We start from the raw sequence: 26914 nt of genomic DNA on the forward strand, positions 1-26914 counted from the left end.
CCAGCATGGCAGAAAGTATATTGAACAAGAAGCTGGAACTGTATGCCGGTGTTACATTGTAGCAGTGATCGGCGACACGTCACACAGCTCAGAACTAATAAGAGACTGTTGCTGGCTTGCTCAATGCAACACTGTGTACTTCAGGGCGAAAATGTGGATATCTATGCTAAAAATACTTCCCAATTTTATTCCCCTTCCGTCCGTCTTGCTCTGATGCACAAACTTACACGATCCAGTATGAATTGCATCCAATAATGTGAGGAACATCTTGCATTCATTAAAACAAATAATTGTATGTAGTTTCTAGTACTATAAGCCTGTATACAAAATAACCCCCCCAGACACCTTTGGCAAGTGAGAAATATAGCAGTGAAAGTAATTTCATATGCAGGTTTTTGGGTGTAATGCAAAAGTGTTTATTCACATATTAATTGAAAACTTTCCCCCCAGGGCTCTACTGGAGGATATGGCATATGGACCTGGTTCAGTCTGCAGTTCTCTACTGTGTCATGACTCTCGTCAGCACATACCTTGTTGCCTTTGCCTACAAAAATGTCAAATTTGTCCTGAAACACAAGTAGGTTCTCTCTGTCCCCGTCTCTAATAACCTGTCCTCAGTGCTTTCTTTTGCAGTCTAGCAGTTGCATGCAGATGTAGTTATTTGTCGGGGAAGATAAGGTAGTCTGATAGCTACGGTTGTTGTTGTTGTTGGTCACAGTAATGAATAACGACTACAGATTTATAATTACACGTCTATAAATCGCCTGTCGATCTCTTGTCCTCAGAGCAGCCCAGAAACGTGAAGATGCAGTTTCTAAGGAAGTGACGCGCAAACTCTCTGAGGCAGACAGCAGGAAAATGTCTCGCAAGGAGAAGGATGAACGGTGTGTATGGCCAGGCCAGTCAGTGACCTGCTTTTTGCCCACAGGGGTCACATGGGTTGCATAAGGATTCAAACATGTTGCTTTAACCTTAATGACAGATGGGTAGTGATCATGAAAAGTAATCTAAAGTGGTTAGCTGTATATTGGTGAAGTTTAGCTGGATTAAAGCAGTTTGTTTCACCCTCCCTCCTGCTCCTCCTCCTCCTCCTCCTCTGGGTGGTTACATGTAATTGAGAATCATTTTAGTCTCCTGCTGTATAAATGCGTAGAGCTCCTCTAACCAGAACCCCTTCAAACAGAATCCTCTGGAAAAAGAACGAAGTTGCAGATTATGAAGCCACCACCTTCTCCATCTTCTACAACAACACCTTATTCCTGGTCCTCGTCATCATCGCCTCCTTCTTCCTGCTGAAGAACTTCAACCCAACAGTGTATCCTTTCTTTCCTGTTCCCACAGTGGATATCGGTGTTGTCTCTGCTTGCATACCTAAACGCACTGCTTGCAATTTTGTGCGCTGCTGACAAATGCTGACCATTGAAAGTCATTTGGCCAACGCACTGAAGAATTTTAGTTGCAAGATAAAGCGGTAGGGACAGCCCTATTACAAGGTGTTTCTTAGCAGCTTGGTTATGGTTGTGAGTAACAAACCTATAGAACAGAATATTCTGTCTTATGCAGTCTTGTTCTTCAAGTGTTTCTTCCTTGACGTAATCTTTGCAGAAATTACATCTTGTCAATCAGTGCTTCCTCTGGCCTCATTGCCCTGCTGTCCACTGGATCCAAATAAGCTGCCTCTGAATATTGCTGCAGGAGAATGATGACCAATCGGGGGGTGGGAGGGATCTGCTTTTTTACAGGAGTATATTGGTGCAGGGGTCTTTGAGCAAAGTGTAAAATACTGACTTCACACATGACAAAAATGGAGGCTGGAAAATGGTCTCTACTTTTTACAAATAAAGTTTGCCAAGTCAGGTATCTGATTTGAATTTTATTTTGCATGCGTAACAATATTCAGAGCCAACGCGGCTGCATGGTTTTATTTTTCGTGACATGTACAAAGCTGGTTATGATTGAACACTTTTTAAAGGAGGTTCCTGCCGTTAAGGACTAGTGCTTGTTTTCCAGCAGTCAATTATACACAAGTGGGGTAAAGCCCTGCACGGGCGTCAAATCTAGGCCCCAGCCCGGCCCCGGCCCGAGACGCTCAGGCCCCAGCCCGGCCCTTGTCTGACAGCTTATCACAATTATTGGCCCGAGTCCGACTGGAGCCCGTGGTTTTTTTTTGTTTTTTTTTTCCATTAGAGCCTATACTACTGTTGCAGCCATTAAAATAGTTCAGTTTTGTTTTTAATGGCAAAGTAGTTATATTTCTTTTCATTTCTTTATTAAGTTAATTTAGAAAAATGTTTGGAAAATTTTTTGTTTGTTAAAGTTTTTGTTTTTCAAAAGTGACGACCAAGCGGCCAGCGGCCGACAGCGAGTTGATCACGTTTGATCAATTTAGCCTCTCAAATCAACACTTGACTTGCCTACAATAAAATCGATAGATATAAAACACTTCAAGCATATCACACAATGTCAGTTTAAATGTTTATTATCACCACCACAGTAAAAAGGCATTTTTGACAAGCTGACCAGGCTGCTCTGCTGCTCGCAATGGAGTGCGGAAAAACGAACGAACGGGCTGTACGATCTAAACAAATACAATAAAACACGCAGGTTATCTTACCTTACCTCAAAAATCAAGGTGTCGCCACAGAACATGGCCATTCTTATTCCCAATAGTTTCCAACAGTTAGACTAATGACAATAAAGTCTCCTAGTCTTAACATGGCTACAGCCAGAAGAACAGTCTCTTACAGAGCATCGTGGAGAAAAGCACAGCATCCACAGTGGAGGTTTCTGTCCAGTCCTGCTTTCTTCTCTAACTCTTCCAGCTGCACTGAAGACACGCTGCTGCTGCTGCTGCCGTCGCTGCCGGGGACACTAACACCGTGCGAGCCGGTCTGCGCAGGCGCAGTAGCATGCTCTCGTGTTGTCCGTGGGAAACCTGTGTGAATGTGTGTGCGTGAACAGACTGTGTCATGCGTGTCAGTGCGATAGATTATATAACATCTTTCTATGTTTGTTTTACCATCATCAACTTCTCATAGTTTCTTTTAATTAATTAATGTCTAAAATATAAAAAGGAGGAGGAGCCTATAACAGGCCCGAAGCCCGGCCCGAGAGGTGTAAATAAGTCGGGGCCCGTCGGGCTCGGGCTGAAATGCAGGGCTCTAAAGTGGGGAATAGATAACAAAAACCATTAATAAGCATTATGCATTTATTTAATCAAGCTAAAATATATACAATAGTTTTATAATGGCGACAAAAAGCATGTTGTGGTTATAGGGGGAAGTTAAAAAAGTTAACATTTATTTTCTTCCCATCATACAATTTTACAAATTGTAGAAAACATAGAGGATTCATTTTATTCAGAGTAAATTTACATTTCTGTTGAAGCAAGCTGGTTTGGGCGACACTGCCACACAACGTCACACTGGTATTGGAGAACATCAACAACAGGGGAAATGCGTATTCAAGGCACTCTATACAGTGGGTGTAAAAGTACCAAAATATATATGGCTGATGGCTCCTGTGTTTTTGAAACTCTCTAAACCAAAAATGTCTAAAAAATACAAATGTATCGGTGGAATTAAGAACGCTGAACTTGGACAGACTTGGAAATGGAGTCACATTTTTGGGACGGGATTCTGTTTGTGCTCTTTATCTTGTACTGTTGCTTAGTGAAGGTCAAGCTCCTGCAGTCATCATGACCAGCGTATGATGAAGCACAAAAAAAGTCAGTAATGTATGGTTTGTGTGCTGCTGTATAGGACAAACTATATACATTTTTACTGTATATCTTAACTTCACTAGGTTTCATTTTTATTTTTCCCCAGACCTACCATACCCCCGCCCCAAAAAGAACCTAATTTTATTTGCTATACGCTATGTCCTGTAACATGCTTGAATCTAAAACCCCCCAAAACAAGCAATATAATAAACCATGGTCTTCGACATCTTTATAATGTAGTTGGTAATACATTCTCATCATTACATTAGCAATCGGTACTGCAGTTTGCAGGCAAAGGTAGAGGCAGTTCCTTAAGTCAATGCAAACGGAGCCAAGTTCATTTGTTCTTCCTTCATCACCTCTATGCACAGTAAGAAGGCTCTATATAAATCCAGATGCATGGCTCTAAACTTAGTGTAATTTGTAGACTTCTAAATAAAAGGAGAGGGTCTATGATATAATTCCCATTCAGCTGACCTTAAACTCCAATTCTTTGTAACCTTTCTTTCTTTCTTTCTTTCTTCCTGAAGGTTTGTCTCGATTCTTGTTAGATCTAATAATTCTGTTCTTTCCTGTAGATCAAGCAAGTATTACTTAAACACATGAGCATGAAGGAAGCAGAGCAGTTCAAGGTAATCACAGAAATACAGCAGTATCCTTGTTTTGCTTTTTTAGATGTGCTTTTTAAAAATAATTTAGGCACACATTTATCTCAGCAACAACATGCACTTACACAAGCTCAGTTTGCGTTTTGTTTGTTTGCACCAAACTGAGCAGCAGATAGCAGGGGAGCTGCACGCACCACTTATTCCTGGAAGTGAGAGGGCTGATTGAAAAGTTAGTCTAGATATCTGCAGTTGTCGACCAGTAAACAACCAGCGTTTATGACCTGTAATCCTTCTTGGTGTAGGGCTTGTTCCCCAGTATGTGATCGATATCCGTGACTATGTGAGATGTCATCTTTGGAAGTACCTGGAAGACAAAAAGAAAAGGTGGCCGACAATAAGAAAAGCTATGCAACATCCTCAACATTTCAAGTGTAAAACGGACGCTCGGATCCACTTTGCTTAGAGGTTGCGCTTGCCTGTATAGCCCCCAGGTTTTCTGTAAGCTGCTCAGGATTAGATGTGCCGAGAAGAACGGAGCTCACACCTTCGTTACGCAGACACCAAGCTGTGAAGGACAACGCTTGGATTACCTTTCACATACTTTGTTTTTTGGACTTGAATTGTATCTTTTTCTTCCAATAAATACAGTCAATTAATATTCAGAACGTAAGAAATGAAGCGAAAAACGTAAAACGTCATTAACACCATCTGTGACCATGTAATAGGATGAATTTCACAAAAACAGCACCATCTATAGTTATGAAGTGAGTGGTCTGATCCCAGACGGCTGTGTGGATCTCTGTGTACTCTGTCCCATCGGCAGGATTCTCTTACCCACTGCCAGCTGAGGTAAGGTGCAGCCTAGCTTCTCTGCTATGTGGGAAAGCTCCTTTAGCTTAGCTTGTTGCCGTCTCCCATCGTCGCTCAGTATTTTATCTTTCAACCACTGCTAGGACTAGAAGAAACGGGCGAATTAGAACATTGGATTTAAAAGGTGACCACACATGCACAACAGCCTCAAAATGCTTTTTTTTGCACATTTGAATCTGCCAGTCCTCTTGTGAAATAATTGAAGTTTGAGTGGGGAAGTTTCGCAGTAACACTGCACCTTAATGGATGCCCTGGAGGTCTCTGGCACTCCGTTCTCGTACTTCCCAGTGATTATGCCACAGGCTAGGGGAGACCAAGTCATCGCCCCCACACCTGCACCCACACAGTGAACACAGCCTGGTCAGCACCCGTCAGGAAGTACAGTACAGTGGACGTGAACAGTACGTGTTCTTCGAGGATAATACAGAACGAGTATATATATATATCTATGAGAAATGTGGAAATTTCCCACAATACTTGCATGCCCATTGAGGCCATCTATCTCCTAAGACCTTATAGCCTTAAAAAAAGTTTTATTTTCTTGTATTTGTATTAGAAATCTATTTTTACTTTCTAAAACGTTTCTAAAAACAAAGTAAAATAAAACAAATCAATGTAATCTCCCAGAAATGTGAAAATGTTAAAAGAGACATGATGAACGAGCTAAAACTCATTACTTCTAAGCACATGAAAGGGGAGAAGACGGGCTCAGACTTGCCTATTTAGCTCCGCAAGCTGCACTTCCACCTTCTCCCTCTGGAACAGATGATACTCGGCCTGTTCACACACTGGCGGGATCATATTAAACTGCCTCGCCACGGAATAGGCTTCCTGTAAGGAAGGGAAACTTACATAGTGCAATTACATAGTGACAAATTATAGCCAATTAGAATGAATCTCCTTTACCAAATTGTATGTGTTATGAATTATTGATGTAATTGAAATGATTGTGCTTTCATCTCTGTTAGTGTGTACTAAGCTTTTGGTTAATTTTAATTAAATCATCCAGAATTAGCACAAATAGATTTGACGAGCTGCCATCAATTTACAATAAAATAAACATTTGAAAGATGCTCCAGTTATTAATTTGTATTTGTGCAGGTCAGCGATCCTCTTCCCAGCCGCCAATCCAAAACAAAAGCATATGTAACACCCTGTAAAATGTGCTTTTGTTGACAACTGTCTGTTGTATTGCTGCTGTGTACATATGCATGCTGTCTGAGATGTAAACCCACCCTCCTGGGCCTGTACAGTGAATTGTAATTCAAAGAGTGAATAGTGTGGAGAATAGGCGATAACCACTGCTTTATAAAAATTAATCTGTGACGTGAGGAGGTGGCGTGAGTTTGTGGTTGGGGCGTGCTTATATCTTTAGTTACGTTTGTCAGCTGGCAGGACTGTGCTCTTTTAATTACTTCAATTATATTGTTGTCTGAGTGAATAAGTCCTCATTGAACTGTGTTGTGTATAACCGAGGTGAAGAGTTTTTCTCTGCAGTATAATTCGATTAAGTGCTCAGCAATCTCCACCAAATTTGAAAAAAGTGCACCAACGATAAAAACAAGGGATACAATCTATGGGGACATTTGGCCATTTATTTACTTTTCATGACAATTTGAACTTGTGGGTACATTTTTATTTGTTTCACAGTGAATTGTGTTGTTTTTATTTTGTTTTTGATACTGCGAGATACTGATATGGTTTATATTTTCTTGATTCTTTACATTTACCAAATTGAATACTTTTCCTGTTATTTATATCCTCATATGTGTTTAAATAAATCACAATGATTGTTGCTGTTTTTAACTAACTTTGTGTGTATTGCTATTATTATTATTAATAATAATAATAATAATAATAATAATAATATTATTGCTAGGGTGTGGAAAAGTTAAATGCACTACAGGCACCACAGCTTGCCTCCTCATGGAGCATGAAATTCTATCCATTATCATCACCAAACTCTGTGTACAGAGATAAATGGGGATCTTAGAAAAAGGATCATTTCTAGCAGACGGCTCCTCATTACCATTCGTCTGAAAGTGCTCAGTAAATCTAGGCTGAATTGAAAACAAGCACATTTCTAGGAGACCACCAGGGGGCGTGCTATGGAGTAGACATGTTATGCAGTAGTTCCTGAATTCTTCATAAAATTCTTTAGCAATCCTTCACTATCCTTCCTTTAAATAGTTGTTTTTTTGTTTGTCTTAATCAGTAACTTTTAATCTGCTATTTAATTGTTATTTTTGCTGCTATTGGTCATAATCACTTTGCAATGCCACCAAAACCGTCAGGGGCCGACTGCCGAAGTAGCGGTGAGCGGAGGTGGGCCCGGCTGCAGCTCCATTATGCTTGACGATTTCCACAGGATCATCAGGGAAGTTGTTTGGGACGAGATTGCTATGCTTCGTTCCGAAATTCAATCGATAATTCTCCCATTAAAGCCGCGGTGTCCGAGTGTTCTGATAAAGTCCGGGAGATGGAGGGCTCTATGAACACGTTTGACAGCCACCTTACTGGCCTTGAGTCAGCCTGCAATCTGCTTGGTGCGGAAAATAACAAGCTCCATGCCAAAATAGATGACCTGGAGAACCGGAGCAGGAGAAATAATCTACGCGTCGTGGGAATTCCGGAGGGGATGGAGGAGGGGAGACCAACAGAGTTCATGGCGAACTTCTTCCGTGAAGTGTTTGGTCCGGATCGACTTGCCTCCCCCCGTCCTGGATAGGGTGCATTGCTCCTCTGCTGCAAAACCACGAGAGGGCCAGCGCCCGAGGCCTTTTATCCTCAGAGTCCACTATTTTCAGGCTAAAGAGCAGCTTCTGCGCCTGGCTAGAGAGAAGGGTCAGCTCACTTTCAGCGGGAATAGGGTCTTTATTTTTCCTGATTTTAGTGCTGACTTGGTAAACCGCAGAGCTGAAGGCTCTTTTCTGCGGTGCCAGTGTGAGATATGGCCTAATACAACCAGCCCGTCTCCGCGTCTCATTTAAGGGAAAGGACAGCATCTTCGATACTCCAGAGGCAGCAAGGAGCTTTTATTCAAAAGAGATACTCCCTGAACTGAATGGCACAGTCTAATTGCAGTTACATACCGTAATTACTGGCTTATTATTAGCAGACAATATAACAGCATTTTTATTTTTAGTTATTATTGTTGTTTTTCTTTGATTTTCGTCTTCTTCATTTTTTAAATTTTCTTTCAGTTAACTGTTTTTGTTAAGCGTTAATAAGTTAAAACATTGCTGGTGTGGTCTGGCTATGTGCACCATACTGCGGTGTTTGTCCGCCCAGATATGCAAAAACCTTCGGACTGCGCTGTTCCCGGAGACTCCAGCACTACATTCCCCGGAATGCATTGCGTTGGTGCGTATCGTTAAACTGGCGCGTTCATTTGTGAGTTTACAGGGAGGAGAGGGCAGAAGCAATAACGGGTTTGTTTGCTTTCACTATATTATAATAGCGTTTATTATTTGTTTTATTTCTGGATACACGGTTGGAACGCCTTACTATCTTCCGTTGTCTCCCTCTCTCTTTGATTGTGGATGGGAGGAGAGGAGAGGAAGGGGGAAATGTTTCTTCTACTATTATATACTACACTGCGCTGTGCTGATGCGGTCTGTCGGTCTGTCTTTTTAACTATTATTATATTCATTTGTCTTATTTGTTTTTATTATTATTTTTCTTCTTTCTTTTAAGTGGTACATTTTTTATAGCTACCTTTGTGAAAGGGTTGCTTACATTTAAATAGTTTAGTTCTGGAACTAGTGCTGTAAAGTTTGGTACAGCAGAGTAGACACGGTGGTGAGGTGTAAACCTTCGTAAGCTTTGAGAATGTCACCATCTTCTAGTAGGTGGAATGGGGGGTAGGGGGGGCTGGCTTATTTTTCTATTTTATTTCTTGTTTTGTTTTGTTATTCTTTTAGGGACTATCCTTATTCTCTCTCTCCTGTGGTATAGTTTTCGGATTGGCGAAGGGGAGGGGATTATGTATGTGGTAGAGGGTGGGTTAGAGATGTTAAATAAAGTTGGCGGGGCGTATCGGACCCTTCTCAGTTCAGCACCTGATGTTGGATTGTGTTACAATTTTTTGTTGTCTCTTAAGTCTTATGCTGGGAAGGGCGGGTTGGTGGGGGTGGAACCAGGTAAAGTGCTTGCAATGCTTAAACAATACTTTCTGCTTCCTATTAAGTGCTCAACAATGCTGTCATGGCTCCTACTATTTTTAAGAAACTTTGGCATTAATTGTTATATTTACTTTTGAGTCTAAAGATGACTGATATAACAGTTTTGAGTTGGAATGTCCGTGGGCTGAATTCCCCAAACAAACGAACTAGATGTTTGGACTTACTTTGCAGAAAGCACATAGATATTGCATTTATACAGGAGAGCCATCTTAGACAATCTGACATACACAGATTTGCCAATAAATATTATTATGTTGTAGCGGTAGCATGTGCTGACTCTAGGTCTAAAGGCTCTGTGATTATAGTGAGACGCAACCTGCGTGTAATGGTGTTGGAATCTCATGGAACACAAGATGGCAGAGTGTCATATGTGAAGACTGTTGTCTCGGGCAAAAAAATAGTTTTTGTGTCAATCTATGCCCCTACAATATTTGACCCTGAATTCTTTAATTCCGTGGCCAAATTATTGCTAGATATGGCAGACTTTAGCATAATTATAGGTGATGATATGAACACTGTTATGAACTCTGCTATCGACCGCTCCAACCTGCAGGGGGCTGGTTCACAGTCTCTCTCCTCAGGGGATTTGCAGCGTTTTGTCTCAGATCTTGGACTGGTTGACCTATATTAACCCAACTACCAAGGAGTTTACCTTCTTTTCGGCAAGGCATAAATCATATTCTAGGATTGACAACATTTTAGTTTCTAAAACTTTATTTTCTGAGGTGCACTGCGTTGGGATATTGCCAAATGTGATCTCTGATCACTCATGCGTTATTAGTAAAATGTTATTAGCCGATACCCCGAATCGTGCTACAAGATGGCGCTTCAATACCACATTATTGCAAAACGAGAATTTCCGTACTTCATTTCAAACTAAGCTAGATGAGTTTCTTGGTTTTAATCGTGGCTCTGTGGAGGACCCTCGTGTTTTATGGGATGCAATCAAAGGCTTCATCAAGGACACTTCAACTTTATTTGCATCTAATATGAATAAATCCAAACTTAGTAAAATTAAAGAGATTGAGACAAGATTGGCATTGCTGGAGCACAGGCAACAAAACTCTCTCTGAATCCACTGCACGGGATCTTGACATTATTAGACGTGAACTTAATGTATTGCTTAGACAGAGAGCAGAATTTCTGATCCACAGGGCCAGGCAGAACTATTATTTTAATGGTGCCAAACCCAGTCATCTTTTGGCTCTCAGGCTTTTTATACCACTTTATACAGTTCCGACGTCCCCTTTGACAGGGAGAAATGTATGTGTTTTCTACAAGATCTCAAGCTCCTGTGACTTTCCGCGGAGGATCCCGCTGCACTTGGTGTTCCCTTGTCACTTATTGACTTTAAAGAGGCATTACAAAATATGTCTAAAGATAAATCCCCTGGGTATGATGGGATTCCCCCCGAACTCTTTTTAAGTTTCTGGAATAAATTGGGACCTCTGTTATTGGAAATGATTCAAACTGCTAATTTTAATGGTAGGTGTATTTTAACAGTGAGAGACAGAATAACAACAACAAAAATCCAGAAAAACACACTTCAAAAAATGTATGAATTGATTTGAATGTTAATGAGGGAAATAAGTATTTGATCCCCTATCAATCAGCAAGATTTAAGGCTCCCAGGTGTCTTTTATACAGGTAACGAGCTGAGATTAGGAACACTCTCTTAAAGGGAGTGCTCCTAATCTCAGCTCGAAACCTGTATAAAAGACACCTGTCCACAGAAGCAATCAATCAATCAGATTCCAAACTCTCCACCATGGCCAAGACCAAAGAGCTGTCCAAGGATGTCAGGGACAAAATTGTTGACCTACACAAGGCTGGAATGGGCTACAAGACCATCGCCAAGCAGCTTGGCGAGAAGGTGTCAACAGAAGAAACACAAAATAACTGTCAGTCTACCTCGGTCTGGGGCTCCATGCAAGATCTCACCTCGTGGAGTTTCAATGATCATGAGAACGGTGAGGAATCAGCCCAGAACTACACAGGACCAAGGCAGCTGGGACCATAGTCACCAAGAAAACAATTGGTAACACACTACGCCATGAAGGACTGAAATCCCGCAGCGCCCGCAAGGTCCCCCTGCTCAAGAAAGCACATGTACAGGCCCGTCTGAAGTTTGCCAATGAACATCTGAATGCTTCAGAGGAGAACTAGGTGAAAGTGTTGTGGTCAGATGAGACCAAAATCGAGCTCTTTGGCATCAACTCAACTCGCCGTGTTTGGAGGAGGAGGAATGACCCCAAGAACACCATCCCCACCGTCAAACGTGGAGGTGGAAACATTATGCTTTATGGGTGTTTTTCTGCTAAGGGGACAGGACAACTGCACCGCATCAAAGGGACGATGGATGGGGCCATGTACCGTCAAATCTTGGGTGAGAACCTCCTTCCCTCAGCCAGGGCATTGAAAATGGGTCGTGGATGGGTATTCCAGCATGACAATGACCCAAAACACACAGCCAAGGCAACAAACGAGTGGCTCAAGAAGAAGCACATTAAAGTCCTGGAGTGGCCTAGCCAGTCTCCAGACCTTAATCCCATAGAAAATCTGTGGAGGGAGCTGAAGGTTCAAGTTGCCAAACGTCAGCCTCGAAACCTTAATGACTTGGAGAGGATCTGCAAAGAGGAGTGGGACAAAATCCCTCCTGAGATGTGTGCAAACCTGGTGGCCAACTACAAGAAACATCTGACCTCTGTGATTGCCAACAAGGGTTTTGCCACCAAATACTAAGTCGACGGGGTCAAATACTTATTTCCCTCATTAACATGCAAATCAATTTATAACTTGTTTGAAATGCGTTTTTCAGGATTATTTGGTTGTTATTCTGTCTCTCACTGTTAAAATACACCTACCATTAAAATTATAGACTGATCATTTCTTTGACAGTGGGCACGTACAAAATCAGCAGGGGATCAAATACTTTTTTCCCCTCACTGTATTGATAGGGGCTCTTTTCTCCGTGATGCTAACTCAGCTATTATATCCCTATTGTTAAAAAAAGGCAATGATCCCACTAACTGTGCAAGCTATCGCCCCCTGTCTCTAATAAACTCTGATGTAAAACGGTTTGCCAAGGTCCTATCGCGTCGTATTGAAACTTATATGACTAGACTAGACATGACCAAACAGGCTTCATTAATATCCGTCGCCTTCTCCATGTAATTCACACAGTCAAAGATATTGACTTCCCATGTGCTGTCCTCTCCCTGGATGCAGAAAAAGCTTTTGATCATCTGGAATGGGGATACCTCTGGACGGCCTTGGAACATATGGGGCTGGGTTCAGACTTTATTAATATGGTTAGTTTTATACGCTAACTCTTCCGCAATGGTTCTCACTGGTAATAGGTGCTCCTCCCAGCTAGCTATCTCAAGACATACCCGACAGGGGTGTCCACTTTCTCCACTCTTATTTGCTTTGTCACTTGAGCCACTTGCGCAAGCTGTTCGTCAGTCTACATCTTTTACTCCCATTAGTATTAACAACACTCGGCATCATATCTCGCTGTATGCTGAGAATGGCCCTCAGTCAATCCCCCACTTACTGACAATTTTGTAATGACTTTAGCTCACTATCAGGCTATAAAATAAAATGGTCAAAATCTGCTTTAATGCCCTTGAATGGTCGGATGAAGGAATCTGTTTTGCCTTTAAATAGACCAATGGTTAAGCAGTTTAAATATCTCGGTGTGTTGACATTTTTTCCCTCCCTACACTCTATCACTATGAATAACTTCACTAATATCCTTAAACAAATAGAGACTGATTTAAATAAATGGGCGCATCTTCCTAACTCCTTGCAAGCTCGCTCTCCCATCCAGTTAAATACTGGGATAAACTACATACTTTAATTTCTAGATTTGTCTGGAAGGGGAAACGTGAAAAGTCCGTAGGAGGCTTATCTTTGCCCAACTTCAGATATTATTTCTGGTCTTTTGTTTTGCGACCAATTGCTAGTTGGTTGGATCCCAGCGCTCTTGTATCGTGGCGACCAACTGAGGAAGGTATAGTATTCCCACATAGACTCCAGGATCTGATTCACTCAGAGGTTCCCCTTAGGCATTGTAAATTACACTTTGGCCCTATAATCTCTTAGCTAATCATAGTATGGAGATTAGCTGAGAAACACACTAAACTTGGACCCAAATGGCACTCTCATTCTCCCATTTTTCACAATTACTCTGATGGCCACCCTTTTTAATTTCCTCAGTGGAGAGATAGAGGAATTCATGTGCTTGCTGACGTTTTAAAGATAAATACCTCCTCCGTACATTCCAGGATTTAAAATTGCAATATAATTTTCCAGGTACCTCTTTCTTATTTTATTTGCATTTACGCTCTGCAATGCGTGCTTATGGGGTGCCATGGGGGACGGAGCTGCCATTGCACACACTACGTGATGTGCTTGATAAGAGGGGTAAAACTAGGGGTATGGTTTCCAGACTATACTCTATTTTTTTTAAAGCTTCCTACAAACCTCTGGTGATCCACACCAGGGACTTATCTATTGTTGATGAGGAAATATCTTGGGATACTGTTTGGAATAATCTACAGCGTGCGTCTAGGAACCCTAATCACCAGCTCATTCACTTTAATTATATTCATAGGACTTATTTAACCCCTCGGAAGCTATATCTAATGAAACTTGCCCCTACCCCTTTGTGTGTGCTTTGTCCCCGGGGTGCCATTGGCACCTTGTTGCACATGCTATGGGAGTGCCCTGATGTGGCCGTATTTTGGAAACGAGTCTCTTCCACTCTGTCTGATATCCCTGGGATAGGCATTTCTTGTTCTCCCAAAGATGATGACTCGGCATGATGATGCAGCATAACTATCAGAGCTGCGCACGTTGGGGAGCAAACCCCCTTGTGTTCTTTGTCCGGTTTGGGTAAAAGATCAGGTTTCATTCACAAGACAATGCAACTAACTGAGCAGAACTGAGGGAAACTGATACACGAAGAAACAAAACAAACGCCAAAGCTGCGACACGTTTCAAGTGCAATGGAAGGTGCTCCTGCAGCCCATATCACTGGATTATTTATACAGTGAGAATTCATTGCCAGGATGTGCTTGTTACAGTAATGTCCAGCAACATACAATCTACAAAGCCTCAGGGACTTTAATGAACCAATGAGCAATTTCTTATTAAGACTAGGAGAAGCCAGAGTGGGTTTTTGTGCAAGTAGCTTTTCATCACGTCAGCTACTTTTTCAGCAATTATATATATTTGCAAATTGCGCAGCTTTGTGTCTGCACTTTTTTATATTATTGTGGAAATAAATTAAAACAAGTAACAATAAACAGCATGTTCATTGAGCAGGGACTGATTTAGAAATACTATATATTCTAAATGTAAATTATTTTAATTTCTCTATCTCTCTCTATTTATGTATATATATAATTTTTATGATTTCATTACAAGCAGGGCATTTTTACCCCCATGGCAGAATATCTTTTCAGACTGGAGTTATGAGTTCACATTGCTGTGTGTGAAGTGAATGACTGATTTCAAAAATGTTTGGCAATAATAGGCTTATGCAACAATAAGCCTCTGGGAATGCACATCTCTTAAGAAGCCGGCACTCGGTCCCCTTTTTCACTTGCAGTTTATTTACTTGAAAAATGTAACGAATGCAAACAAATGGAAGGTTTCTGATAGAGCCAGCCCTGGGAGTGAATTGTGTAGAGGCCTAACCATCTGAAGCAAAGCCATATGTCGGCACTCAAAGGCTCCGCTTTGCGAGGGATGAATTCCAGACACGACTGGCTCTTGTCCCTACTGTAGTGCGTAGTTCAGAATAAACCTAATGTGACAATAAGGATGAGGTACAAAACTTCCCTCAATTGTCCTTTAACTTTCATCCTGTTTCTAAGTTCTGTACAGAGCAACTAAAAATCCTGGAGTCCTTCTCTAGAGGAAAACTGTTAATACATCTGTCTTTTCTCTTTCCAGCACAGATGCCAAACAGCCTTAGTGACAAAGAGATCCCACAACATCATGTTTATAGATTGTAGATATAGTGCCTTGAACAAACTTTACTAACCGCCGACATTGCGCTCACTAGAACAAAACCCTGAATTGTAATTCAATCTCACCACTGTTTTAGCAAATAATTGGGCTTTTTACACAGTTGTTTTTTATTGTAATAAAGCACAATGTGTGTTTGTAATTAAAGAAAAGAAATCTATATTGAGCTGGAACCAGAAATGCAATTTGAGCTCAGACGAGTGCAAATACTTTATGCCTTGTGAAAATCTATTATAACTGAGTGAACAGTTATAACACTGGCAGGAACAAAAACCATTCACACTTTAAATCCCTTACGAAGGACAATCAGGCTCGAGCAGCATGGTTTGCCCGGGCAGTAGCACAGCGTAAGTTGACATCTTTCTGTCGGAAGCGCGTTCACGACAACATAAAACTCCACTCACCCTCCATTGGGGTATTGTTGTCTGGTCGATTTGCAAAGACAACATCCACTCATCTCCACTACAAATAGGAAAAAGAGGCTACAATTTGCACAAGCTCACCAAAATTGGACAGTTGAAGACTGGAAAAATGTTGCCTGGTCTGATGAGTCTCGATTTCTGTTGAGACATTCAGATGGTAGAGTCAGAATTTGGCGTAAACAGAATGAGAACATGGATCCATCATGCCTTGTTACCACTGTGCAGGCTGGTGGTGGTGGTGTAATGGTGTGGGGGATGTTTTCTTGGCACACTTTAGGCCCCTTAGTGCCAATTGGGCATCGTTTAAATGCCACGGCCTACCTGAGCATTGTTTCTGACCATGTCCATCCCTTTATAACCACGATGTACCCATCCTCTGATGGCTACTTCCAGCAGGATAATGCACCATGTCACAAAGGTCAAATCATTTCAAATTGGTTTCTTGAACATGACAATGAGTTCACTGTACTAAACTGGCCCCCACAGTCACCAGATCTCAACCCAATAGAGCATCTTTGGGATGTGGTGGAACGGGAGCTTCGTGCCCTGGATGTGCATCCCACAAATCTCCATCAACTGCAAGATGCTATCCTATCAATATGGGCCAACATTTCTAAAGAATGCTTTCAGCACCTTGTTGAATCAATGCCACGTAGAATTAAGGCAGTTCTGAAGGCGAAAGGGGGTCAAACACAGTATTAGTATGGTGTTCCTAATAATCCTTTAGGTGAGTGTGTGTATATATATATATATTTTTTTTTTTTGGGTGACGTGAACTGAATAAAAATACTAAAATCAGCTGAAGTACTCAAACAGCAAAGCAGAACATTTGTGGCCAGAAATTAAACCACAGAAACAACAAATAGACGAGGCCTCACTGAGTCAATTGTCTAGCAACATCTGTTATTGTGTGTGTGTGTGTTTCATTTGTCATATTCGTCTTGACAGCACACCTTTAGGGAATCATTAGACATGCTATTCCATGTTCATAATGGTTGGACCTTTTTTTATCAATTACCAAGAGCATACAAAAGTAATTGAGTTTTTTTTCTACAAGGCCACAGGAAATGGCGAGGATGTACATGTGTCTTAGCCATAACCGTCTTCCCACTCATTGATTTAAGACCGTACTAAATTCTACTTGACAGAAACATCAGTCACTTTTTGTTTCCCCTGAATGAAAGATATGCTAAATCAACTTTAAACTAGACCACTCCCTTCAAAAACTAAAATCCATTATTTTTATGTACGTCTTATTTTCTTCATCAGTTTCATTTGCGTCCTGCATATTTACATATTATATATTTTTTTCTCCAAAACATGTCACTCTTTACATTAATATTGTATACTTGTCTAAATCTCCTTCCTTCTGAATATTTTAGTTTGAAAACATGGTAATGTAGTTCAATAAGTACTGTACCATTCCATGTGGGTTACATTTTCAAATAATATGGCAAATGAGAATGGATATACAACACATCAATACTACAGTATATAAAGGCATGCTCCACAACACCTATGGGTTTGCTCTTATTTTTTTCCTCTAATACCCGTTTCTTTACGATGCCTAGATCGGTAGCAGGTAGGCTATAACAAAAGCAATCAGCTCTGCTTTCTGTTGAGTTTAAAATTACTTTTTAACAACTAAAGTCAGTTTACTCTGATCTTTAAAAGCACACTGGACAAGGCTCAATTACAGAAAACAGGGCCCCAATGCTACAATTGACAGGTAACCAGCAGACGGATTAGAAATTGACAAGAGAGGAGATTGAAATGGGTGCTTGGAAGTATCCTCTCCTCAAGCTATGCTGAAAAGTTTTAAAGCTGAAAACCATTGCTGGGAAAGTTCCTTACACATTTACAATTGCTTTAAGACAACTGGGAGCAAGTGAGAATTATGAAGGTGTTGCTGTTATAGCTAGTAAACCAGCAAATGTCTGCAGGGTAAAAATATAGATTTAAGCTAGTTAGTTGGATGCTAAAAAAATATATAGATTAAGAAACTGATTTAAACAAAAACATTACCATATCTATGCCGAATCTGAAAGTATAAATAAGACGGGTCAGGTTAAGGGACCAAGGATGGAGCCCTGCAGAGCTATAGCTGGTCTGTGCAGTGCACAGGTTCTGTCTTACAGTATTGAATATTGAGTTCATTTGAATTTGCGATCTGGATTTTTTACGTTGTTTGCATGTGCAGGACGTCGAGAGAGAGAGAGATCCCATAGTGGTCCGTTTCCTATTAAAGTGCCATCATATCGTGAAACAAACCCTGAACTTTACACATTCTGCACCCATTCTGAGACCCAGAGAACAGTGTGACAGTGTGCACTTAAACTCCTATAATCTAGTCTTCTCAATGTGGGCAATGGAACGCAGACGGAGAGTGCAGAAAAACACGGGCCTTGCACCTCCACTGTTCAGCAGGCCATGACTGCATGCTGCAGCAGAATAACATTCAAGACACATGTCAGGAGGAGTTTGAGGACATGCCAGTCATGACTTCACACCTGTATTTATTTCCCTTGATCATGTTGTACAATTTCAAGAATGCCATCTGCAGAAATAAGTCTGAATAGCCACCACAGAGTTCTGTTTCTAATCATGCCCACTGACAAGACCTCAGCATTGCACACATGACACGCGGGCGGCCCTGAATCTAATGTTGGGAAATCATACCACAATTTGCCCTAAAAGCAAAGCTGATGATTGTAATGCAATGACATCTCAGTTCAAGGAAAGCACTGTCAAAACAATGTGGTCAGAACCCTGAAACCTTTATCGGTACAATGAAATCTGACAGCGCACATTATCTAATTGAAACACTGAATAAGATAAAATTGTCTTCTTATAGAGTTCAAAGCTTATGTAATTACATTGGCTTTATCTTAAACAGGTTTATGGAAAACACGCAGGCCACTTTAGTGCTAATTATATTTGAAACCGTTCCAATCCATATGCTACATTTTATGCAAGCACTGGTCAATATGAGGGAGCTTAAATGACACAATGCAAATGTAAGCAACTTACAAACACCTCATAATAGGGTAAGTGCTTTTCAGTTACACAATTATATTACTTTCTGTACAGGTAACAGCATTTCAGTTACTGGGACTGATACATTTCCCAGGCTGTAATTACTACTGAGATTCTACAATGGGTCAAGGAAAAATGCCAACAAATAAAGCAACCAATAAAGATATACCTTCAATAATGTGTTTTCTGGAAAGTCCTCTTTCAGTTTCCGCTCTGAATAAAAAAAGAAAAAGAAAACAAACACGGATCATTACCTCCACAGAAAATGGTGTTTGAGACTCCTAACGGGCAATTGCTACAGACTACAGATAGTATTCTAAATCGCTCTGAATGAAATCAGTGTACAGCGTTTAAAAACAAAATAACATTGTGAAGACAATTCATTCAATCTGTCGATCTGTCTGTGTGATTTGGCTGGGGCTTGTCATTGCCCCCACAGCAGTTAGCTGGTTTAATCATAATCACATATATATGAAAGGAATTAATATTCATAGGGAGTGTTAAACAGTTCCATGCAGCCTCATCAGAGAGATGAAATATGCCTAGCTAGCTTATCACATCTTACAGCTGTGTCATTGCCTTTTAGGATTTTACATAATGCCATGTGAAACTTATTTCTTAACCGTTCGATACCTTACTCAGCACAGCACAGGATTCTGTCACTACAGACCTTCGCTCATGTGGTTTTGAACAACAAGTCCTCTGTCTGACAGGGGACTGTGGCTAATAGGAAGGTGTGTAAGCAAGGGAGACAGAATAGGTCAGGTCAGGTTTACTGAGCCTTTGGTTCAGGGCTGCTTTCCTCACACCGGAACAAACAACGTTAACATTTGACAATAGCCAATAGATTACTGTTACAGCCATGAAATGTCAGCCTTGCACAAAGGTTAGGACTCTGTTTGCATGGGGTGAAGATTGCAGGCCTGTCAATTTAATTAATAGTTACGGGGATGTCAAGAATGATAACCTTAAATATTGTACACACATGCAGACATTAATGCAGCGAATTGCGATTTACTTGTCGACAGTGTTTAAAAATGTGATTCTGAAATAGCCGCACTGAGTGATTCATGAACAAGTGAAACAACATGATTAAAAGCTTGCACTTACTTTCCACCCCAGTAAAGCTTGGTTGTTATCACAAGACTGGATCTCCTGTTTAGACAAATCCAGAAGCAAACAGTCAGTATAATTAGCACCAGTGTTTCTCCAGGAGTCCAACCATTATCAGCATTTCTTATCTATATATTTTTGCAACAGAGTTAATTTTAGGCACAATTATCAAACAGAGAGCTTGAAGTTGCACCACTTGTTGCAAACAGGCTTTAAATTTAAAACAATAAAAAAAACACCCTGCTATGTAAATGAGACAACATGAATAGAAAATAGAAGCTAATTTGTACCGCTGCAACTTCCATTTACTTTCGGATAATAACATATAAAATATCTGATAGGAAGAGTACCAAATATTTCCATATAACACCTATTGTGAGATTAAAGCAAACACATTGGTTCTTTAAGATAATCTCAGGATAAATACATGCAGATTCTTTCTGACTACATTATTTAACCTTAAATTACATAGAAATATGTCTTTGAGACAAATAGTAAGAAAGCTTGTAACTCTCAATCAAACAACTGGACAAATATATTTAAAAAAAAATTGTATCCAGCGGTTTTGTTCCTATAACACACAGTCCCAGAATCCAGGGGTGGTTATGATTAATGACACAGTACATAGGATACGCATGATCATACATCATCATAGGCATATTGGCCCAGGAAATAGGGTGCACAAAAATTCGACTGGCTTGCTCTTGTGCTGATCTATTACGATGAATCTGCTGCTCTAAAACGGGCAACTGCAGATGATTACCCAAATCATAACCATTTCTTGCAAGATGCAGGGGATATTTTGATAGGCTGGTTCGACCTTCTATACTACCAAGCATTGTCACAAATGTTTAGCTTGTCGGCAACATCTCCATGTCATTTCAATTGTAAATGAATGAAAATGTACTGATTTCCTACCAGTAAAAACTGTGTGCATGTTATGTATTATTAATTTGTATTTCCATAGTTTGTGTGTGAATAAAAAAAACAATGATTTGCTGGATTTATTATTTTAACACATTTAAAAGAAAACTTCAGATGGTTTCCCCAGAGAGACATTTCACATTAAATTGGACTCCGCAGGAATCAAAAGCTATACAGTGCAAAACCCGAATTCCCCAAAGCACAGAGAGCGTGTAATTGAGCGGTGTGAATTAGCAGCATAAAGGCCTGTCAAATCCACCTGCCTTGTCTGGCTACACCTAGTGGACCTGCAGTCAAATCAGGAAACAGTGCACAAAGCAACAGTAATCAACATCAGTTCCACTCCAGCCCCAACATTAAGCCAAACTCAGAAATGTGATTCAACTATTGTGGCACAAAGTAAGTAGAAATTTATATATTGCTAACACTATATTATTATAACATTATTACATTATAATGTAAAATGGAATAATAACACTGTAATAATAAGTGAAGTAATAGCACATTTGCATCAGTGAATATACTCTGTCTGAATTAGACTGGACTCATTTCTCCCGTATTTTGTATTGATTAAGATATGGCTTATTTAATTACGGGAAGTCAGATATTGGGTTTACAGGCATGATTTTATGTAATGCCATCTACCATATCTTTCTGCTCTCCTTTAATCACATTTAAGGAAGCGAAATCTTAACAATATTCAAAGTTTCAAGTGCTTTCCCAATGCTTATTAAGAGGTACAATGGTAAAAAAGTCTGAAGCCACCCACTACGGTACAGGTAGTACACAAACACATCAGTGTATCATGTAGTTCTATATTATACACAATCATTTAAAACAATATATCCGTCCGATATAAAAATATAAATAACTGTGCTGAATTAACAGCGTACACTATATAGAATAGATAATAGCATAACCTTATTAAAAATATCTTCAACATGTCAAATAGGAGCTGTGAATTGATAGTGAAAATAACACCATGGGTTTTGTCACGGTTTTTAAAATTGGGACTAACAGTCAATTCAATTAAAACCGAATCTGAAGAGCACCGGAAGGAATCGGAAAGCTCTCTCATTTCCCCTTCTTGTGATCAACAGGGGTAGATAATCTGTGTCCAAACGGACTGCGAATACTTGAAGCAAAAAACAGACGACAACACAGTTCACAGATCATCACAGGAGTACGTATATTCTACCAATACATTGCATAGGATAGAACTGGAACAAAATTCAGTGTGATGCTGAATTGCGCAGATTTTTTTTAGTTCCATATAAAATATATTATATTTAGTGTGATGTTCCAAATCTGCTCAGCACCAGCTCTGTCTCAAATCTGCGTCCTATAAGGAGAAGAGGATTTGCTTTATGGAACATTTCACACATAGCTTTGCTCTGTGAAAAACAGCATCTGCATGGTTGACTTAAAGCAAAAGAAAATTCATCCTTATATTTGGATAATTACAAAACATTGCATTAGGAAGGTGTGTTATTCATGGCTTGTAAATGTGATTAAGCTAGACCTCACTAATCCTCAGGGGAGGGATAACTATAAGATTTCCAAGGAGATTTCTTGGACCAAAGGTTAAGAAATAAAGGATTTAAGTCATGATCTAGTTCAGGAAACAATCTTTAGCTATCTGTATAGGATTGATGGAGTCTGTTTTAGTGCGGAAATCCAACAGCTTATGCAAATAGCACACACTTTTAAGTTCTTCATTATATCCTACTGGGGCTGTCACATTGGACTTTGAGCTAATAAGGATTTTCAAGGCGACGGATTGCATGTGGAATCAGTTTTTTCTAAAATTATTCAAATAGAAACCTCCATTGTCAATTGGATTTTGCTGGGCACCAGTTAACGGTATCAAAGACAGAATCCTCTTTTATTTAAATTAATACTAATTGTCACATTAAAATCAACACAACAGAGATGGGAAACCTGACAGACAGAACGAGCCTCTGACCGATCCTGTCAGCTTTAAATTTCAACCTGTAATTCTGACAGAAGAGACAAAACATCTGTTGCTATGGTTTCCATCAGAGGCCTACTTATCAGAGTGTTTAACCAGCTGAGGAGCTCCAGGCGTGAGGAAAACAACAAAACTGCCTTCAATTCCGTGACTGAGCAGATGCGTCTTAAATTTGATTATTAGTCTGTCGTCCAGTACACTGAAGAAGTGCGTAATTTGTCATTGCCTGAACTCCCAACAGCCATATGCAGTTCAGGACAACGAATATGTCAAACATCCACCAATACCCAGCTCCTGATTGGACTATGTCTGTATGGCATTCAAGTTTAAATTCAAAACTTACACCGCACTAATTTGGTTGTTGTTTTAGTTTTTTTGTCTGTGTTTTACTGACAATTTTATAGTAATGGATTGTATCAAGACTAACAATACCTCCAGTTCTTCTTCTTGATGATGTTGCCCAGTATGATCTCGGCTCTGAAAAGCACAAGCAATCCATCATTATACACAATAAGACTAATTTAAAAAAAAAAATCAGGAAAAAGCAGGTTTTGTGTCTGTAGTAAGTTTACACTGTACAATATGCAGTAAGCTTTGTGAATAACAAAGGCTAGTACACAATTCCACAATCAAAATACTGTAAGATATAGGGCTTTCCGTTTAATTTGCCATGGGTGGTCTTCTTAGGTGTGTTAGTCTTTGAAGCACCAGAAATAAAATTAAAAAACACCTATGCAGTATAGAATTGGGGTGAGGGTGCAGTTAGTTTGTGACTCAGATGTATGCCTACTGGATTCCACATCATAACACACACACACATGCACACCGGTAGATATAATGAATTTGTTTAGATGATGTATTCAACCTACTTGCCAGCAGCATAGACCTCGGCAGTATTGAATACATTGACTCCATTCTCATATGCAATTGTCAATAGCTGCTCAGCCACCTGTGAAAAACAATGCCTAAATTATTGCTGAATAGGAAGGTCTTATTCTATCGCTCTGGACTCCTCAGGTAAACATGCCAAGTATAAGAATGAATCCTCTTTTCTTGACTTGATCTGTTGTGGGGACAACTGAAAGAGAGATGCCACTGACTTCACTGTTTCTCTGGCTGGTCAACGACCGAAGTTCAGAATTTGGAGACTAATTTGACTATCTGGTCACTGAACTCTCAGTGGCGCATCGCGATTCCCAAGGAGGGATGCGTCTGGGATTTCAGCAGGCGTTTCTGGTTGGGTAGGGAGCACCTTCAAAACCTGTGAATGGAGTCGGAAAACAAAAAGGAAATGATCGCAGGGAAAATCAGTAGCTTAAAATAGCGTAGTCGTGCCCAGGTTACAAATGAACGCTGCAGAAAAGGTGTTAAAGGCTCAAGCAACGTTGTGTGTTAGGGTAACTTCAATTCTCAGCTTCTTATGCTCCGTCTTGTGCAACGATACTAGTCAATAGCGCATACCCTGAACTGTTTTGCGGATCTTAGATTTCCCATGAAGGACAGGGGCGAGATCGTGGCAGCCCAATTATAACGAAAGGCTTTTTTTAATTGACCCATTTCATCGAGTCATTGTGGGTGAAGGTACAGAAACTGAAATCATCTTTCTGTTTTGTTTGAAAACCAAGCTCAGTAGCCTACTCACAGTGTCATAGTGTAACAAACCCCGTACAGCTGGACACAGCAGAGAAACGATATAAAACCACTGATGTGTGTGTGTGTGTGTGTGTGTGTGTGTGTGTGTGTGTGTGTGTGTGTGTGCGCTAATATGCTCTTTACTGTTCACATCCAATATCTAATCCACCCCGTAGGTGCAGGTAACTGCTCTCGATCAGATCCCGTCCATTAAGCTTCGGGCTGGGAAACAAAGTAGCCTAACAACTTGCACCGAGTTTCAATCTGGTTGCCTACAAAGGTATTGGACAGCAGCGCATATTTTACTATACCTAAATTATGACGTACAGGAGCAACACTTACAGCATGTTCTTTAACATCTGCTCACATTCGTAGCAAGAATATTACTAAGACTTTAAGACAATGCAATCAAAGTACCTCTATCTCCACCGATAGCTACACGTAGATCTATAATACACACACGTATGCTACACATGCACGCACTCGTGTTTTACATGTATAAACACAGTAACAAAGCTGGACCGCACCTTGAGAGGAATCGCGACTTTCTGTCCGAGGTTTTGTCTGAAGCTGAAATCCCGTCTGATCATGAGTATTGTATGTCCTGCACCAATGCGCGTTAACTTGTACTGAGCCGCGGCTTGCTGCGTGACAAAGCTCCCATCTACAGCATCCTGCACCGCCAACTCTTGTGGTAGCGGCGGCTCTCCCAGCTGTTGCAAGTACTTTATGCCTCCCCTCTCAGTGCAAGAGCCCCAGAAAAGAGGAGGAGCTTGGCTTGCTTTCTCTCTCTCTCTCTCTCTCTCTCTCTCTCTCTCTCTCTCTCTCTCTCTCTCTCTCTCTCTCTCTCTTCTTCATTAGGCCTGTCAGTACCAGGAAGCTGTGCTGCCCGTTACCAGAAGACTAGCTTCACAATAGCGATGGGAACAGTTTCCTACTGGTTTGCATTTGGCAGCTCGTATTCAAATCCACTTCTCCGGTAAAAGAAGTATGGACAGGAGCAAAACAAGACGCCCAGGTGGATTTGTATTCACAGCAAGGTGGTGCAGTACATGCACGGGCTGCGACGTGAATAAAACGTGCGTGTGATTCCTGAGGACTTCAGTGACGAGACGGCCTTTGCTACTAATGACTAAAAACCCAGCAGGAATAATTGCCAGGAACTCGCATCACTTCTTCACCTTCATCTCATAATCCTGGTCAGACAAATCAAATGTCTTCTGAAGATGGGAGTGACTGCCATAAAATGTATATTATCAGTGACAATTGCTGTGTTACAGTCCAGAAAATGATACAAATGATGTCTTGTGAAAATGTGAAAATGTATCTAGTTTTGGCCTCATCGGTTTTAAGATGTAATATTGTCTTTGGACACGTTTATTGCATTACACAAAATATCTGAGAATATTTCACCTTCTCTTACTTGGCTATGCTGTGGGCAAATCATGTGACCAGTGGCGTTTTGGGATTCTTCAAAAATAAGTTTTCAAGAAAACTTGTAACTGTTTTAAGAGAAACTGATTCATTTGAAATGCTAGACATGTTCCCCCCAGGGATTCCAGCTAGTTTACTACTGGTGTCCAAAGTGTTAAATATACATCTCCCAGCTCTGCAAATAACAAAAATAAGGTTTAGCACTCATCACAGAGATTAATAACTTAGTCACTTGTTACACAGCCTGGACCCCACAACTTCAATTATGCCAAATGGATTTTGTTCAGTATCGCTGCAGCTCAAGGGCTCCGTGCAAGGGAACCCATACATCTTTTATAGCCTCCTTATCTCTTAACACTGAGCACATTAAAATAAAGTGGAGAGAAAGCAGTGTCCTGAGTTTGTATTTCCAATTCTTGTAACTCAGCATCTTTTAAAAAAGCGCGATCATTTTCTACATCAGGACAGTATTTAGTGGATTCATTTAGGATACATGTGAATGTATAATATAATCTCTCTTAACACGCCGATACCAATAGGGATTGTAAAGGATCAACAACAAATATTTGCTGATATGTTTCCTTATGCTTACTCAGAGATCAATATAAAACTGAACCTTATCAAAAACATGCCTTTATCTAGCACTGACTACATCACACAAATGCTTTATTGACATTTACACCAAGCCTCAAATCTCTTGCTTGACAATGCAACACTACAGTGTTTTTTCTTTTAACTGCCAGAGCGGTTTTAAGAGATCTGGGTTGAAGTCTGGGAACAAAAGCCCGACTGTGCACGCACACAAATCTGCCATTCCTGAATTGATTTTTCAACCTCTTTGAGTGAGTTCACCTTTACGTAAGGTCATTCCACATCCTGCATTTACATATCAGCTTTACCCCCCGAGAAAACAGGAGCAGAATATTCATGAGGTCATATGCTATGAAAGAAAACTGCTG

General features: G+C 40.4%; 1 protein-coding gene and 1 pseudogene across 1 annotated transcript; one reads left to right on the forward strand and one right to left on the reverse strand.

The window, feature by feature from the left end:
• Positions 1–439: 439 nt before the first annotated feature.
• Positions 440–1860, forward strand: LOC136753383 (translocon-associated protein subunit gamma-like). Its single transcript, XM_066709443.1, has 4 exons — positions 440–577; positions 786–884; positions 1184–1315; positions 1606–1860. Exons 1-4 carry the CDS (start codon positions 474–476, stop codon positions 1670–1672), a joined length of 402 nt encoding a protein of 133 aa, XP_066565540.1. The 5' UTR covers positions 440–473; the 3' UTR covers positions 1673–1860.
• A 2714-nt stretch (positions 1861–4574) lies between these two features.
• LOC136753862 (voltage-gated potassium channel subunit beta-1-like) lies at positions 4575–25295 on the reverse strand (annotated as a pseudogene).
• Between the last annotated feature and the right edge of the window lie 1619 nt (positions 25296–26914).

This window comes from Amia ocellicauda, chromosome 7, assembly GCF_036373705.1.
Source record: "Amia ocellicauda isolate fAmiCal2 chromosome 7, fAmiCal2.hap1, whole genome shotgun sequence".
In the NCBI taxonomy this organism is placed as follows: Eukaryota; Metazoa; Chordata; class Actinopteri; order Amiiformes; family Amiidae; genus Amia; species Amia ocellicauda.

Bases quoted from the DNA above. Each gene is read 5' to 3' on its own strand.
- LOC136753383 (XM_066709443.1), top strand. From the start codon at position 474: ATGGACCTGGTTCAGTCTGCAGTTCTCTACTGTGTCATGACTCTCGTC. The intron at 578-785 runs GTAGGTTCTCTC...TCTTGTCCTCAG, and splicing joins AAATTTGTCCTGAAACACAA to AGCAGCCCAGAAACGTGAAG. The intron at 1,316-1,605 runs GTATCCTTTCTT...TAATCTTTGCAG, and splicing joins AAGAACTTCAACCCAACAGT to AAATTACATCTTGTCAATCA.